At 65.6% G+C, this 15,314-nt stretch overlaps 4 protein-coding genes across 4 annotated transcripts; 1 reads left to right on the top strand and 3 right to left on the bottom strand.

Moving 5' to 3' along the window:
• Positions 1 to 1,519: 1,519 nt before the first annotated feature.
• FA09DRAFT_323811 (P-loop containing nucleoside triphosphate hydrolase protein) lies at positions 1,520 to 5,404 on the bottom strand. The gene is made up of 7 exons (XM_025741101.1): positions 4,817 to 5,404; positions 4,035 to 4,615; positions 3,330 to 3,943; positions 2,847 to 2,948; positions 2,350 to 2,548; positions 1,911 to 2,181; positions 1,520 to 1,824 (listed from the first exon to the last, which is right to left on the bottom strand). Exons 1-7 carry the CDS (start codon positions 5,350 to 5,352, stop codon positions 1,608 to 1,610), a joined length of 2,520 nt encoding a protein of 839 aa, XP_025594833.1. The 5' UTR covers positions 5,353 to 5,404; the 3' UTR covers positions 1,520 to 1,607.
• Positions 5,405 to 5,574: 170 nt separating this feature from the next.
• FA09DRAFT_363597 (hypothetical protein) lies at positions 5,575 to 7,517 on the bottom strand (the record flags this gene model as incomplete). The annotated part of the gene is made up of 3 exons (XM_025745605.1): positions 6,201 to 7,517; positions 6,037 to 6,127; positions 5,575 to 5,961 (listed from the first exon to the last, which is right to left on the bottom strand). The coding sequence occupies exons 1-3, from the start codon at positions 7,424 to 7,426 to the stop codon at positions 5,575 to 5,577; spliced, it is 1,704 nt and encodes a 567-aa protein (XP_025594832.1). The 5' UTR covers positions 7,427 to 7,517.
• A 676-nt stretch (positions 7,518 to 8,193) lies between these two features.
• On the top strand, positions 8,194 to 11,020 carry FA09DRAFT_332852 (hypothetical protein). Its single transcript, XM_025743625.1, has 3 exons — positions 8,194 to 10,249; positions 10,415 to 10,559; positions 10,632 to 11,020. Exons 1-3 carry the CDS (start codon positions 8,264 to 8,266, stop codon positions 10,868 to 10,870), a joined length of 2,370 nt encoding a protein of 789 aa, XP_025594831.1. The 5' UTR covers positions 8,194 to 8,263; the 3' UTR covers positions 10,871 to 11,020.
• On the bottom strand, positions 10,931 to 13,593 carry FA09DRAFT_332851 (hypothetical protein). The gene is made up of 8 exons (XM_025743624.1): positions 13,555 to 13,593; positions 13,175 to 13,489; positions 12,531 to 13,109; positions 12,288 to 12,460; positions 12,106 to 12,214; positions 11,424 to 12,052; positions 11,119 to 11,312; positions 10,931 to 11,054 (listed from the first exon to the last, which is right to left on the bottom strand). Exons 2-8 carry the CDS (start codon positions 13,432 to 13,434, stop codon positions 11,022 to 11,024), a joined length of 1,977 nt encoding a protein of 658 aa, XP_025594830.1. The 5' UTR covers positions 13,435 to 13,489; positions 13,555 to 13,593; the 3' UTR covers positions 10,931 to 11,021.
• Between the last annotated feature and the right edge of the window lie 1,721 nt (positions 13,594 to 15,314).

Raw genomic sequence — 15,314 nt, 5'->3', positions numbered from 1 at the left:
GGGGGGGGACTTGGCAAAGCAAAAACTCACCGGCAACCAAGCAATGGGGCCCGTCGGCAAGAATCTCTGTCTTGCCGTTGCCGCCGCTCCCTGCTCCACTCTCAAAGTCGCCACGACGCCATGGCTGCCATACACTCTCTGCTGCGCCTCGATGCGCGCATAGCGCCGCACGGGCGACGCGGCGCCATCTGCGCCGATCAAGAGGCGCGTGCGGAGCGTCGAGCCGTCGGAGAGGGAGAGGATGGGCCAGGCATCTTCAATGTCGAGGCTGGAGGGCGAGATAGAGGAGACGGTGGCGGTGCGCAGCGAGAGGGAGGAGGAGGAAAGAGAGCGGAGAAGCGCGCGTTGCAGCGTACGTACTTCGACCATCGTGGAGATGCGCGAGGAGGAGGAGGCGTCGAAGGAGAGAGAGGAGGAACTGAGGCCGTCACTGACGTGCATGGACGTGAGAGAGTGGAGACGCGAGGAGGGGTAGTGCGCCATTATGCCGAGATCTGCGATGCAGCGGGGGGAGAGGGAGAGAGAGTGAGATTGAGGAAGAAAGAGGAAGAGAGAGAGAGTGAGGCAGGAAGAGGAAGAGAGAGAGTGAGGCAGGAAGAGGAAGAGAGAGAGAGGGAGAGTTCAGCTTTGCCTCTCCCACCGACAACAGACCCGCTTCACGCTCCCGTCCCTCTTCCCTTGCCAACTCCTCCTACTCCTCTCCTCGCCCCCCCCCTTCTTCTCCACGCGCACTGCAACTCACCCTGCAACCACCTTCTATTCTCCTCGTTCAAACTAATCACTCTATTCTCCCACACCACACCGTCCCTCTTGTCCTCGTCCGCGCATTTCGGCTGCCACTCTCGGATGCGCTCGAGGGGCGCGGCATCGATGAGGGTGATGTGCGTGCGTGGCAGGAGGGCGCGCGGTTGCGCTGGTGTGTTTCGCCAGGAGAGAAGGAGAGAGAGAGAGAGAGGGTCAGCACGCAAGAAAACTGAGAGGAGAAGAGGAGAGAGAGGGGGGGGGGGAAGAGCAAAGAACAACAACACATACAGAGGGCAGCGGCAAGTGCCAGCCCGACGACGCCGCCGCCAAGGATGGCAATGTCCGTATGCTGGTGCTGGTGCTGTGGCGCCGCAGTCGAAGCTGCGGCTGAGGCGTAGGCGGCGGAAGCATCGTCGCCGTCGGAGGAGGAGGAGGAGGAGGCATCGGAGGCAGAAGCGCGGCCAGACGCCGTCGAAGCCACGCTGCGGCGCCCCCCCACCAACGCCAGAGGCTGGCACCGCGCCGCGGCGGGAGGCGCGCCTCGGCCTCGCACGGCGCGGCGGCCGCCGGCGCGCGCGGCCGCTGCGGCTGCGACGCACGCAGACGACGAGGCGAGAGGCAGCATCTCGTGCGGTGTGTGTGTGCGTGGGGGGCAGAAGCAAAAGAGGGCAGTGTGGTGGAGAGAGACAAGGGGGCACAAGGTGCGTTGTGGAGTCTAGAGGGCCGCAAGCTCTTGCTGAGCTCACGCCGCCGCCGCGCGGCGTGCGCCTCGCTGGTCCGACTCCCGAGCTGCTGCTGCTGCTGCTGCTGCTGCCGCTGCTGCTGCCCCCCCCTCCCTCTCTTTCCTGATGCGCATCGGCATCTCATTGCAGCACCACCGCCTCACACACGGCCTCCATCTCCAGCCATTCGCTCCAGCGCCTCAGATACGCATCGCCGCACCCGCCGAGCGTGGCGCCGTCGCCCACGACGACGAGCTGGCGGCGCGCGCGCGTCATGGCCACGTTGAGGCGCCGCTTCTCCGCCAGGAAGCCGACGCGCGACGTGGCGTTTGAGCGTGTGAGAGAGAGGATCACCACGCTGCGCATTGTAGTTCGAGAGTGTGTGGAGGGACGTCAGCGAGCGGGGAGAGAGCAAAGGGCACGTAACGGAGGGCAACAACGCACTCATTCTCCCGTCCCTGCTGCGCATCCACCGTGCCCACATCCAGCGCCAGCTCTGGCCATTCGCCTCGCAGCGTGCTCGCAAGCAGCGCCACCTGGCTCGCATACGGCGCCAGCACGGAGATGTGCGTGGGCGGAAGGCCGTGGGCAAGGAGCAGCGCCACGTGGCGCCGCACCAGCTCGGCTTCGTGGGCGTTGCATTTCGAGGAGGACGAGAGCGAGGCCGGCTGCTTGGAGGAGGTGGAGATGGACCCAGACGTCTCATACATGTCCGCTGTTGGTTTGCGTCGCGCATGTCAGCTTCAAGCTCTCGGGCCCGGGAGCAGCGGGGCGGGGACAATAGAGAGTATATACGTGTGGTGCGAGGAGAGAGCAACACACACACACACACCCACACACACCCACACACACACACACACACACACACACACACACAACTCACCGCCAGACGTATCGTAAAACACGACTTTGGCCGCCCAAGGTTCCTCGAGTGCCTCGTCTGCGTCTTGTGCATCTCCGGCGAGAGGCGCGTAGCCGGGCAGATCCAGCAGCGAGCGAGAGGCGACCGAGGCGTGCGCGACGAGCTGGCCGTCGTACAGCGCCAGATTGGGAAAGGCCATGATGGAGGTGTTGAAGCGGTACTGTTTGTTGTTTTTTGCACGCCCGCCAAGACCCCCGAGGAACGAAGACCGAGGGGGCAGGGCAGTTGCAAGAGCGGGGAAAAGGAGGCGGACGAGAAAGGCGAGTCGTCAGTGACGAGCGAGCGAGAGCGAGGCAGCCGCATGAGCGGCAGCGAGGAGCCCTTGGGGGGCCTAAGGGGAGCGCGGGAGGGCGCGCGCGCAAGAGAGAGAGAGAGGCCAAGGTACGAAGGAGAGAAGGAAAACTAGGGGGCAAAGGGGGGGGGGGGGGGGAAGGGGGGAAAGGATCTGTTCTACATACCTGTTCATTCAACAGGGCCTTGCATCCAGCGCCGTACATGCCCAGCAAGCGCGAAAACATGGTCGTTTCGAGCGAGTGCGGCAGGCGCAGAGAGGTGGCTCGCTGAAGCGATGCGCGCGAGGGCGAGGCGGAGGAGGAGGCGTCGTCGTCGTCGTCGTCGTCGTCGTCGTCGTCGTCGTCGGAGGAGGAGGAGGAGGAGGAGGAGGAGGAGGAGGAGGAGGAGGAGGAGGAGGAGGGGGAGAGGTGCGCAGCAGCAGCAGCAGAGCGTCGCAAGGAGAGCTGCGCCTCGTCGGCGTCGGCGTCGGCCGAGGCCGAGGACGAGGACTCTCTCGCTGAGTCGTCGTCGTCGTCGTCGTCGTCGTCGTCGTGTTTTGATACAGTCGCACCGGAGGAGGGTGCCTTGACGTCCTCTTCGGCGGCGTCATCGTCGTCGTCGTCGTCGTCGGATTCAGAAGTGTCACTTGCCGCCTGCACCTCCTCCACCCTCTCCTTCTCCCCTCGCTCTTCCTCGCCCTTCTCCTTCTCTCTTTGCTCGCTCCTCTTCTGCTCCTTCTTCTTGCCTCGCTTTGCATTCTTCTCCTTCTTGATGCCGTCGCCCTTCTTCCTGCCCAGCACAGTCGGCGGCAATTGCCGATGATCTCCCGCGAGGACGAGCGTGCCATGCGGCTTCAACCTCTGCAGTGCGCACCAAATCTGCGCCTCCAACGCCTGGCAAGCCTCATCCACCACGACGACATCAAAGTGTTGTCGCTGCAGCACGCGCGCCGCAGCACCATGACATGTCGCCGCCACAATGCTCGCCTGCTCCAGCACGCTCGTCGCCACGTTTCTCTCGCGCCTGCGCGCTTCCGCACGCAGTTCCCTTACGCGACTCCACGCCTCCTTGCGTGCGCTGCCCCGCAGAGGCTTCGAGGAAGAGTCGCCGCGCCGCGACGTCGACTTGTTGCCCGCCGACGAGGCAGACGAGGCAGGCGAAAGCGAGAGGAGCAGCGCGTCGAGCTCGGCGTGGACGTCGCGAAGGAGAGCGCCGGCGTCGCTGTAAGAGCACTGATGCTCGAGCGTGGCGTCGTTGAGCGAGGCGAGGACTCGCGCTGGATCTAGAAATAGGACGGGAAAAGCGAGGTTCAGTCTCGCCCCCTTCCCCCCCTGCCCCCCTTGCCAGCGTCGCTCCCTTGCAACAACACTCACGACCAACTCTAGTGACTGCTACTTTTTCCTCTCTCAATTCCCTCGTCTGCAGCAATCTCGCCAGCACATTATCCACCGCCAGATTGCTGGCCGCACACACGAGTACCCTCTTTCTCTGCGCCTTGCCCTTTCCCGGCGCGAGGGCAAACTGCAAGATGAGCTCGGTGAGTGTCGCCGTCTTGCCCGTGCCCGGCGGGCCGTGGATCAAGGCGAAGTGATTGGCACGCAGGGCAAAGTCGAGGGCAGAGCGCTGCGAGGCGTTGAGGGAGACGTCGAAGAGCGACAGCGCACTTGCGTCGTCTTCCGATGATGATGATGATGAAGCACGCCAAGTGGGCAAAGAGAGACCCAGCAGCGGCGAGATGACGGCGGGACGCGAGGAGGAGAGTGTGCAAGTCGAGGGCGCTGAGCTGGGGGGAAGAGAAGAGGAGGCTTCTGCTTCTGCCTCCGAGGCTGAGGATTCGGCGGCAGCGGCGGCGCCGACGACGACGGTGGATGGCTTGGAGGAGGAGGACTTGGCGTCGGGAAGTGCAACGGGCACGTCGAGTTGTTTCGACAGACGCAGAAGCGACTGCTGCATGCTAGAATGCAGGGAGAGAGAGACACACAGAGAGACACAAGAAATCAGCCTGCGAAGAGCGAAGAGCGAAGAAATAGCTTGGCTTGCTGGACTTGCACGCGGCCGCGAACGCGACGCTAGAGCGCCCCCCCCCCCCCTCTCACAACAGAGGTGCGCGGCCTGGTGGGTGGCAAGGGGTACATAGGAGCCGAGAGAGACTCACCGCTTCACCACACTCTCATCTGCCACTTTGAAGACATGCACACTGGGCGGCCATTGCTCCTCTTCCTCTCCCTTGAGACTCAGCGTGAGGCACTTCTCGGAGGTGCGATACACGACGGCCTGGCACTCCCATTGTCTCTTCTTGCCCTGCTCCTCCTTTCCCTTTGCCTTGGCGCCGCCCTTGCGCTTGGCTGTCGAGCTGGCGTCGGGCAGAGCGCAGCGCACCGTGTCGCCGGGGCGGAGTTGGTGGGCAGGGAGACGCTCGTCGGCGTGGAAATGCGCGGGTCGGGAGAGGTCGAGCAGGCGAGTGCCGCCTGGTCCGCTGCGCAGTGCGGAAGCAGGCGAGAGGGAGAGGAGAGCGAGCCCATGCGAGGCTAGCAGGGAGGCAGAGGCGGATGTAGAGAGCAATGCCGAGGCGGATGAGGCCGCGACGGCCTCGGCGTCGAGAAGCGAGTAGTGGCGCGTGAGCCAGGCGGAGAGGAGAGCGGGCGAGGGAGGCTTGGGAATGAGCAGCGCGGCGCCGGGCGCGTCGCCCATGATGGCGCCAGCTGAGCGCAAGCGGGAGGGTGGTGGTGGCAGAGCAAGGACGGGCCGAGGGTGGAGGGCAGGCCGAACATGCACACTGAGCAGTCGAGAGCGCGGCCCACTCCAGGCGCGCTCGCAATACAATCGCGCGTGGCCGACTAGCACACCTCACTACAACTTGCGCGCGCAATACAAGTACATTGCCCTCCCCCCCTTCTTCCTTGCGCAACAGGCTCAGGGCGGCAGCACTCTCAATGCTCTCTGTGCCGCATCCAGCTGCTCCAAATCCACGCGCACTTCTCCATCCTTCTCCTTCTCCTCCCTCCTGCACCCCTCTTGCGGCGCGGCATCCTTCGCTCCCACGTCGCCGTCTGCGCCCTCGCCGCCGAGCTGCGCGAGGCGCGTCTGCAGCATGTCCACCTGCTTCTCGCGCGCCGAGATGAGGCGCTGCGCTTTCGAGGGCGTGAGGTCGGCATACGATGCGGCGGCGACGGCGGCTTGGGAAGCAGAGGCGCCACTCTGCGACGTCGACGCCGCTGGTGCCAGCGCCGCCAGACTGGCGCGCAGCTCCCCGACGCGCAAGTCGAGCGACTGCAGACGAGTTCGCAGCGGCACCAGCGCCTGCGTTTCAAAACGAAGAGGGCGTGAGCTGATGGCTGCTGGAGAGAGGGGGGGGGGGGAGCGGCGAAGACTTACTTCGTCATGCATATACTTCAAGATTGCCTCGCGCGCACACGTCTCGATGTGTTGGAAGCGAATGGGGCCGAGCATTGTGCCACCATACCATCTGATCGCGCATTGCATCAGCTTCTCTCTCTCTTCCCCCCCCCCCCCCCCCCCGCCGGGGCAAAAAAACTCACCTTGAAACAACGACGAGGACATCACAAGCTCCCAAGCCTTTGAGCATCTTGGCCACTGCGCGTCCTCCGCCTTTCTCTCCATCATCTTCCTCTCCCTCGACGACGCCAAAGTCTCCGGGCCCGCCGAGGCCGTCTCTTCCCTGCTTGAGCTCCAGCACGCGCCATGCCAGCATGTCGTGGCTGGCGCCGCGTCTGCCGGGCGGCAGATGGCGAAAGGCCGGCGGAAAGGCGTCGGTGGCGAGGCGCGGATGCACGGCGCGAGAGAGATGCTCGAGCAGCGCGAAGCGCGAGGCAGAGGAGGAAGAGAGAAGCGGATAGACATGCCCAATGAAGAGCGAGTCGCGGTCGTAGATCTGCGCCGCGGCACATGTAGAAGGCATCGCAACCGCAGACTTGCCCAGCCAGACGTTGAGATCGCCTTGGCGTGGCGCCGTCGTCGAAGTAGAAGTGCTCGAGGAGGAGACCCCGTTGCGATTCTCCACTCGCACCGACGCGCTGCAAGAGGGAGTTGCCGCACTCGTCGCTCCACTGCCCTGTGCGCTTGTTGTTGCGCCGCCATTCTTTCTCGCCTTGACACTCTGCCATGCCAGCTTCGCCTCTTCTCGCGCCGCCTCGAGCTCCGCAGCTTCCATCTCCGCCTCAAAGGCGCCCGCAGCAGCCAGCAGTTCGGCATCCGATTCTTCTCCCTCGGCCACGCCGCGAGCGCCGCGCTTGCGCGTCGTGGCAGGGCGCGAGATGGAGCCGCTGGCGCTGTTGCCCTTTGCGCGCTGAGAGCGAGAGGTTGCCGCAGGGTGCGCCGAGGCACGCTTGCGTTTGCCAGCCGCGGCGCCGCTCTTGCTCGCCGCTGCCGACGCGCCAGTCGCACGTGCATCTGCGACGTCCGACTCTGACGCTCCCGGCGACGCAGAGCCGCTGGCCGACGCCGACGCCGACGCCGACGTCGACGCCGACGCCGACGCCGACGCCGACGCCGATGGCTGCGCCTGCCTCGTTGGCCGTGCGCGCTTGCCCTTCACCCCGTCCGGCGCAGCAGTAGCAGCGGCGGGGCGCCATTCATCTGCGCTGTCGGACTCGTCGGAGTCGGCGAAGCGCCGCTTCTGCTTGCCGCCGCCACTACGACTGCCTGAGGCGTCTGAGCCGCTCGCGCCCTCGTCGTCGTCGCTGGCGTCGGCGAGGATGGCGCGACGAGAGAGCGAGGCGGCGGCGCGACGAGGACGGGAGGACATGGCGGGTGTACTGGGACGCGAGTGAGACTTGGGCGATGCGTGAAGGCTGGTGGTTGTAGAGAGCAGAGAGGTAGGGAAGAGGCGATGACAGTTGAAGGCAGATGGAGGAGAGGAGGCAAGGCCAGCAAGCGTGCGCGTCAAGGGCAAGCGAAGTGAGCTCGAGGCGCGCCCAGGCGGCCGCCTCCACATCGCTGCGCCGCCTTTCTCGCGCGAGACACCCCACTCGCTCCTCTTCCCCGCAGCGACGAGTCGCCTGTGTCCGGGTCAAGAAGATCTGCTGCGGTCACCGAACAGTCGTGGGCTGCAGCACAAGGCTGAGAGGCAGCAGTAGTCGCCACAGCAGAGATTTGCGGCGTGGAGCACAGGCCGGCAGACGCCGCTTCGCGAGGGCGAGGCACGCCGGCGCGCGCGCGTGACGCGCTTCTGCCTCTGGCGTCTTTGTACGGCGCGAGGCGTGGACGTGCGAGTGTGCGCTGCCATGCTCGCAGCTGCAGGCGCACATGATGAGAAGCCCTGGTCCAAGCGTGCACTGAGCACAACAGTCTTTGACGCTGCTTGCGCTGTCGAGCAGTTCCAGTGCCTCTCACCCCTTTGCGAATGTCGAAGGCGAGCGCGCCGCTCGCGGGCAACAGGCCAAGTGACAGACAGGGGCGGTGACATTGGTCAGCCGGAGATGCCGCGCAGCTAAAGTCCGGCGAGCCGGTGCGCGAGCCGCGGCGGCCGCGCGCGCGCTGCCAGGGTCGTACTCCCGACTGCGCTGCGCCTGCGCCCATCCAGCGCTGCTCGCGCCTTGCTTGCTCTCCACACTCTCCTCTGTCAAGGCACGTCCATTCCAGCATGCCGCGCTCCTCGTCGCCGCCTCGAGGCACCGGCTCCTCGGAGCGCACGCCTCTTCTGCGCCATTCCTCCGCCTCGCCCTCGCGCTCGCCTGGCGTCTCCACGCCCGCCAAGCGGCCCTCCAACGATGCCTATCTCTCGCACATCGCCACGCTGCCCTTCTACCGGCGCCCCTCGGGCCTCTGGCTGCCGCCCGCCATCTTCCTCCTCGCCGCAGCCGGCGGCATCGTCATGGCGCCGCGCCAGGAGCTCATCACGCAGCTGCTGTGCCACGAGATGGGCCTGGATGTGCGCCAGGGCGGGCAGGGCAGCAGCGGCAGCGCGGTGGCAGAGATGAGCGTGGCAGAGGGGCGCGCAGAGGAGAGGTGGCAGACGCCGAGGTATACGCTGCAGCAGCAACAACAGGCGCCACTATTGTCCTCCTCTGCACCGGCGTCACTGCTCTCCTCCTCTGCACCGGCGTCACTGCTCTCCTCCTCTGCACCGGCGTCACTGCTCTCCTCCTCTGCACCGGCGCCCTCTTCGCTCCAATACTTCGCCTCCAGTAGCACCACCGTCGGCGTGCCGATGCACGAGCACTGCCGCACCATTCCCGCCGTGCAGAGCGCCATGGCGGCGCTCTTTCTGCGCATCGAGCTGGCCATGGGCCTCGTGGCCGTGGCGGGCACGGGCTTCTGGGGTGCCCTCTCGGACCGCATCGGCCGCGTGCCCGTGCTGCGCATGAGCATCTTTGGCTTTCTCGTCGCCGACGCCTGCTACATTCTCCTCACCCACGTGCCCATCGAGCGCGTGCCCGGCGGCACAAACTTTCTCATAATCGGCGCCCTCATCCAGGGCATCTTCGGCGGCTTTGCCACGCTGGCCGCCGCCAACCAGGCATACGTGGCAGACGTCAGCCCGCCGGGCTCCAAGAGCAAGATTCTCAGCATCATCTCCGGCGTCCTCTTCCTCGGCTATGGCTCGGGCTCCGTGCTCGGCGGCTTCATCGCCAAGCACACCGGCTCGCTCGCCATGCCCTTCTACGTCGCCCTCGCCTCGCACGGCACCTACTTCCTCTTCGTCGCCTTCATTCTGCCCGAGTCGCTCTCGAAGGAACGCATGCTGGAGGCCAAGCACGACGCCGAGGCGGCAGCAAAAGGCGAAGATCGCGACGGCAATCCGTTGCCGGGCGTCAGCGGCGCAAAGTGGCGTCGCAACCGCCTCTTCGTGCTGCTCGCCATGCCCTTTCAACCCCTCGTCATGCTGCTGCCCAAGCGTCGCTGCGTCGAAGATTCCGACACGTCTGCTGCGCCGCAAAACGAAGCCGCCGCCTCGCACATTTCCGTCTCGCACGTCTCGACGGCGCGCTCGGCGTCCAAGCTCGACTGGAACCTGACGCTGCTGTCGCTCGCCTACTTCATCGAGGCGACGATGATTGGCGTGCTGACGCCCAAAGTCTCGTATGCGCAGTTCATGTTCAACTGGGGCCCGCCGCAGCTCGGCCTGCTCATTACGTTTGGCAGCGTCGCACGAGTGCTCTGCCTGACGGCCGTGGTGCCGCTGTTCATCAAGCTCATGCATCGGCCGAAGAAGACGATCTCGCTGCCGCAGGACGAGGGTGATGAAGTGGTGCTTGACGATGCAGGCAATCCTCGCAACGCCAAGAAGTCTTCTTCGTCTTCTTCCACCAACGACGAGCGCGTCGCATTCGCAGAACGCGACACTTCCTATCTCTCCTCCTCGGCGGCGCCCGAGGAGCTGCACGGCGGCCGCGCCGACTCGCGCGAGCTGTGGCGCATCCGCGCAAAGCACATTCGCCTGCTGCATGACTCGCACTTCGACCGGCGCCTCGCGCTCGGCAGCATCGCCGTCGACGCGCTCTGCTACACGGCCCTCGCCGCCACGCACGGACAGGGACCCGTGCCGTTCGTCCTCTTCAGCTTTTTGGTCTCGCTTGGCGGAGCGGCGCCGAGTGCGATGAGCTCACTGGCTCTTGCCCTGCTCGACGTGAGTTTCTTCCTCCTCCTTCCCTGCCGTCCGTCCTCTGCCCCCCCCCCCCCCCCCCCCCCCCCCCCCCCCCCCCCCCCCCCCCCCCCTTTCCCCCGACCCGCAAAGCATCGTGTGCTGACGCTACCTCCCCCCCCTTCCCTCGGGCTCGCCTCGACCCGCCAGCACGAGAACGACGCAGGCAAGCTCTTTGCAGCCTGGGCCGTGCTCAACGCACTGGCATCGGCCATCTTAGGACCCTCCATCTTCCTGCCTCTCTTCGAATACACGACCGAGACTTTGCCTCAGGCCATCTTCATCCTCGGCGCTTGTGAGTTGACCTTTCCCGGCTTCTTCGGCTCTTGTCGCGTGTTGCCCTCCTCGCCTGACGCACCAGACACAGGCATCTTCGCGACGTCCTTCTCCATCCTCATCTTCGTGCGCGTGCGGCCCACACGCTCCTTGCCTGCGCTTCCGGCGCGTCCAGAAGGCGGCGAAGACGACGAGGAGCAGCCGTCGTCTGCCGCCGCTGCTGCCGCGCAGGGAGAAGGCGCAGATGGCGATGCAAGCACGCGAAGTCGATGGCGCATGCGTCCGCTCAATCCCTTTCGATCGACCAGCCATGGACCGGGAGAACACTGAGCTTTTGTCTGGCAGCGGAGAAGGGCGCGCACAAGGATGAAGCAGGAAGGAGCCAGTTTGACGCACGCATTCATGTAACAGTAGAGCATCGGTTCGACATTCGCCTCACGCCCCGCAATACATGAGGCTCTCTCGCAGGCGACTGCATGGCTCAGGAGAGCGAGTGGACCAGCACGCTTCCAGGCTGTGCGTCGCGGGTTAGCGTCAGCATCATCCGCCCCTGCTCTCATCCTTCAGTCTTCACTCACAGTATCCAGGCCAGGTCTGACGCCCTTCAAGCGGAAGAGGAGCGCGAGGAGCGAGTGGATCTTGGGACGCTTGTACGCCAGGCGCCTCGAGATGTCCTCGAGGGTGCGGTGCACTTCGTCGGCGTCGCGATCCGCATCTTGCACCTGCGAAGCGTCGGAGCTCCAGTCGACGAGGTCTGCACTCGTGCGAGGCACTGGCGACGCAACGCCACGGGCATCAGCTAGCCATCCGCGCGCCGGGGGGGGGGGTGACAGAAGCGGCGCGCCCCCCCCTTCTCCCCCTCCTCTCTGGCCTTCAAACTCACCTCCGAGCAAGTTGTTACCCGAGTTGCTGCGCTTCGCGATCACGCCTCGCACCTTGCGCTTCTGTTCCTCGTCGCCGTGCCCGTGCATCAGACGCTCGAGTAGCTCATGATGCTTCTTGGCCTTGCCACTGCCCGTCGTCGACGTGTGCGACTGCGGCGTCGAGGTGTCTGGAGCTGCTGCGCTGCCCAAGCGCGGAGTGCTGCTGCTGTCGTCGTGCGCTGGACGAGCTTGCGGCGTGCAGGCGTCGCTGCTCGGGGCGTCGCTACTGGACGAAGCTTCCTGCCTCTGCGCGCGGACACGAGAACGCTCCCAGTCTTCGCTGGCGCCCTTGGCATCTGCCTCGGCCGGTCGACTGCCCACGTCCGTGAGACTGGCCATGGCCTGCGTGCCCACCTCTCTCGCACGCTTCACTCCACCTCCCATGAGCGGGTCGCCCTCGCCCTCCTCAAACTTGGCGCCCGGCGCACCGGCACGCTCGCGGAAGCGTTGTCGACTCAGGCCAGTCTGAACCAGGCAGGCTCGGCTGAAGAGGCGCACCGCTGCTTCTGGTCCGACTGTGGAGCGAAAGACATGGGGCAAGAGGAACGGATAGTCGGACACATCGAGATGGTTCGTGGCGCACACGGTCCTGCGGCGCGCTTTGAGCACATGCAGCAAAGATCCGCCGTCGAGGGCACTCACATCAGCCAACCTCTGTGCTCTCCGTTCGCCTCTCTCGCTTGATGCAGCACCCGTTTCAACTTCGTAAAGCTCTCCTGCCACACCGAGAATGCCTCGGTGTTCAACACATCTGCGGGAGCGCCAGGAGCGGCATCAGAAGCACGCTCACGCGAAACGCCGGGCGCAAGAACTGCTGAACTCACACGTTGGAGTGACGTTTGGTGGTCGATCATCTTCGACGAGTGGCTCCACCCAGGGGTCTAGCGCCATGATGAGCAACCAGGGCTGTTCTGCTTCCTGACTGCTCTGCCGAGCCTTCTCCAGCACCGTGGCGCCGCCAAAGGAGTGGCCCACCAGTGCCGGCTTGTCCACGTCGCTGAGCAGACGCGGGGGGTCAACGAGTGTGCCACGAACGAGCAATGCGTCAGCTTCTCCTTTGCACTCACAGCTTGTCTCTCCACTCTGCCAGCCGCTCCGGCGCGCCCTCCAGACTTGCCTCGGGTCCTCGCGGCGCGTCGCCTCTCCTTCTCCTCCTCTCCCTCTTCGCCGCTCCACTGCTGAGCTTGTTCGCCAAGCCCCTGGTGCTTTCCCTCGCCACTTGCTCTCCTTCTCCGCCTGCGATGCGTCGCAGGACATGCAGGCACTCATCGATCTCTGCGCCGCGCATCGCAAGTTGGGCTTGGCGCATCGCCACTTCCTCCGGCCTCGGATCGGGCGCGAAGGAACGCATGCCGAGACGCTCGAAGGTCAGGTAGGGCACGTCGCCTTTGGTCAACTGTGGCCGCCCGCTGTTCTCATGCAGTTGCTGCGCTTGTGCGCCGTGATGCTTCTGCTCGAAGGCTTGCGGCTGTGCACATGCCTCCTGAGGACCCATGCTCGCCTCGCCTTTGCTTCGTTGAGACGCAGCTTGCTCTGCCGTGCGAGAAGAGCCTGCTTCGCCTCTGCTCTCCTCGCTCGAGTCTGCTTTCGGCTCCCTCATCGGTACGCGCACTGCACTTGCGAGTCCACTCCCGTCGCGATGGTCGCTGCGGAGTGACGTGTCAGCATCGCGATGCGCTTCTCTAGGCTCTTGTTGATGCGCGGGACTGACAGTGCAGCAACGACGATGCCATGGCTCGCAAGTTCGCCGCAGAACTGGGAGTACGCAAGTCGATTGCCCGCCAGTCCGTGACTGAACAAGAGCACGGGGAAGCGAGGAGGAAGGTCGCCGAAGAGCCCGGTCGCATCTCTTGCAAACGGCGGCGGGGCGCGCGTGCGCGGATCGTCGGGGTCCGCCAGCGGCGGTGCACAGATGGCGCGCATCTTGGCTGCGGCGAGGAGAAAGATGGCGGGAGAGGCGGGCACAGCCATTGGGCCGTAGTTGCCTACGTAGCGAAAGAGAGCACTGAGTCCCCTCCGCTTCGGCCTAGAGGAGCAACGTCAGCGCCCACGGGGTGCAGAGCCCACTCGTCGGCACAGCGGCGCACGCACCGGCCAAGCCAAGCTGCCCGATCGTAGCTGTCTGCGGCCTCGCCCTCGACGGCAGAAGGATAGTAGAGCGTGAAGAGCACAGTGCTGAGATGCAGCGTGCACGTCTTTGCGCCGCCCGTCAGGGGATCCCACTGACTGTCTTTGCACGTCGTCTGTGCCGCCTTGTCGCTGCCATTGCTGCGCTTCTTGGGCCGGCTGCTCTTTGGCTTGTTGATCCGTTCGTTCGGCACCGTGTCTGCGCCGAAGCCTGTGCAGAGAAGCGGAGGTGAGCAGAAGCAGCGTCTGCAGAGTGAGCCGCGAAACGACACGCACTGCGCGGCTGCCGCACAGGAATCTCGAGGTCGAGCACGCCGACGGTGAAGGGCCCCGAGTACGGCGGCAGACCCATGTCTGGTCTGAAGTGCCAGGCGATGCTGATGCTGGCGGTGCGTGTCGGCGGTCGTCGTTGCAAGAGAAGAGGCGAGCGTGGCCGATGCGGCGCTGACATGCGCGCCTCAGGCGCCGCTTCCTGGTGCTGCTGCACCAGGTCAGCCGAGCAGCTCCAGCTCAGGCACGCAGCTGCAGGACGACGTTGCAAGGGTGCCTGCGTCCGATGCGGCGAGGCGGCAGCAGGACCGCACCCTGGCGCTGAAGCCGAGTCCGGAGCCACGGTGCCGAGGCGAGATGCGAGATCTGCAGCCGAGGGAGCGGCACGTTCGGCGCAGCCGCGGCGGCAGCGCACACCGAGGCCGACGCCGACCTCCACTTGCCTCATGCCTGCACCGCTGCACGACATGGCGCCTCCGCGCGGCGCAGCCAAGACCCCTCCGTCCTCTATCCTCCCACGCTGCTGCTTCAGGTCGTGAGAAGCGAACGGAGAGGTTGACTGGCTACGCCAGAGCACACAGCCTGCGTTCATGCATGTCAATGAGCTGCCTGAGCCGTCCGAGCACGCTGACTCCGAGAGGCATCGGCGGTGCCCGCCCTCAGCGCCACGCGTGCGCAGCGTCTAAAAGATCTGCAAGTACGGCGGCGGACCCTGCCGCGCTACGGCGCCTTGCTGCACCCGCGGCGCGAGCGCGATGAGGCCGAGCTGCCTGCTGATCGGCGGTCCAAGACGCTGGCGGCAGCGGCAGCGGGCAGCAGCTGGCGCGGCCGGTGTGCAACGAGACAATGCGATGCACCTTCTGCTCGCAGACAAATGGCAGCCACTCTTCGTCGGCGAGAAGAGACGCCAGCAGAGCTGGAGTTCGTGGGAACAAAACGAGTGAGCGGGCATCGGAGCAGTCTGCTCTGACCCACGGCACGAGGAACGATGCTCCTCTGCAGCTCATGCCGGTGCCGCCGCAGCGTGCAGAAGCCGCAGCGTGCAGAAGCAGCAAGCAGAGGCGCTGCCAGCGCAGCCACGCTGCCGCTGCGTGCGAGCAAGCAAACCGCCGGAGTCTGGATGCTGCATCGCAGCCGCAGCAGATGCAGGACTCCTGTGCAGACGAAGAAACGGCACGCGGCGCTGGGGTAGGCGTGCCAGACAGCAGAGAAGACGTCGCTCGGTCCGCCATGGATGATGAGGTGGGTGAGAGCTGTGTTGAGCAGCCCCTGAGCGGCTCGGACCGGCGGCACCTTGCTGGCGGCTGCGGCTGATCTGCGGCCGCGCGCGCGGCGCTTGAGAGACTGATTGGCAGAGCGGCGGCCCGTGGGGAGCGCGGCGCAGAGGAGGCGGCCCCGGCTGCCGCAGAGCGTGAGCGGTGGGCAGATGCAGCAGACGGCCTGCGGCCTGCGGG

This window comes from Tilletiopsis washingtonensis, assembly GCF_003144115.1.
Source record: "Tilletiopsis washingtonensis strain MCA 4186 unplaced genomic scaffold FA09scaffold_29, whole genome shotgun sequence".
NCBI classification, from domain to species: domain Eukaryota; kingdom Fungi; phylum Basidiomycota; class Exobasidiomycetes; order Entylomatales; genus Tilletiopsis; species Tilletiopsis washingtonensis.
The sequence above is the reverse complement of the archived record's forward strand: the minus strand, read 5'-3'. Positions and strand labels throughout refer to the sequence as shown.

What these genes read in the sequence shown, in the direction of transcription:
- FA09DRAFT_323811 (XM_025741101.1), bottom strand. Translation starts at nt 5,352, where the DNA reads ATGGGCGACGCGCCCGGCGCCGCGCTGCTCATTCCCAAGCCTCCCTCG. An exon ending in AGCAGTCACTAGAGTTGGTC is followed by an intron (nt 3,944 to 4,034) that starts GTGAGTGTTGTT and finishes TCCTATTTCTAG; the next exon opens with ATCCAGCGCGAGTCCTCGCC. An exon ending in AGGCCCTGTTGAATGAACAG is followed by an intron (nt 2,549 to 2,846) that starts GTATGTAGAACA and finishes AACAACAAACAG; the next exon opens with TACCGCTTCAACACCTCCAT.
- FA09DRAFT_332852 (XM_025743625.1), top strand. Translation starts at nt 8,264, where the DNA reads ATGCCGCGCTCCTCGTCGCCGCCTCGAGGCACCGGCTCCTCGGAGCGC. An exon ending in TGGCTCTTGCCCTGCTCGAC is followed by an intron (nt 10,250 to 10,414) that starts GTGAGTTTCTTC and finishes TCGACCCGCCAG; the next exon opens with CACGAGAACGACGCAGGCAA. An exon ending in CATCTTCATCCTCGGCGCTT is followed by an intron (nt 10,560 to 10,631) that starts GTGAGTTGACCT and finishes CACCAGACACAG; the next exon opens with GCATCTTCGCGACGTCCTTC.
- FA09DRAFT_332851 (XM_025743624.1), bottom strand. Translation starts at nt 13,434, where the DNA reads ATGGCTGTGCCCGCCTCTCCCGCCATCTTTCTCCTCGCCGCAGCCAAG. An exon ending in ACCAAACGTCACTCCAACGT is followed by an intron (nt 12,215 to 12,287) that starts GTGAGTTCAGCA and finishes GCGCTCCCGCAG; the next exon opens with ATGTGTTGAACACCGAGGCA. An exon ending in GGGTAACAACTTGCTCGGAG is followed by an intron (nt 11,313 to 11,423) that starts GTGAGTTTGAAG and finishes TTGCGTCGCCAG; the next exon opens with TGCCTCGCACGAGTGCAGAC.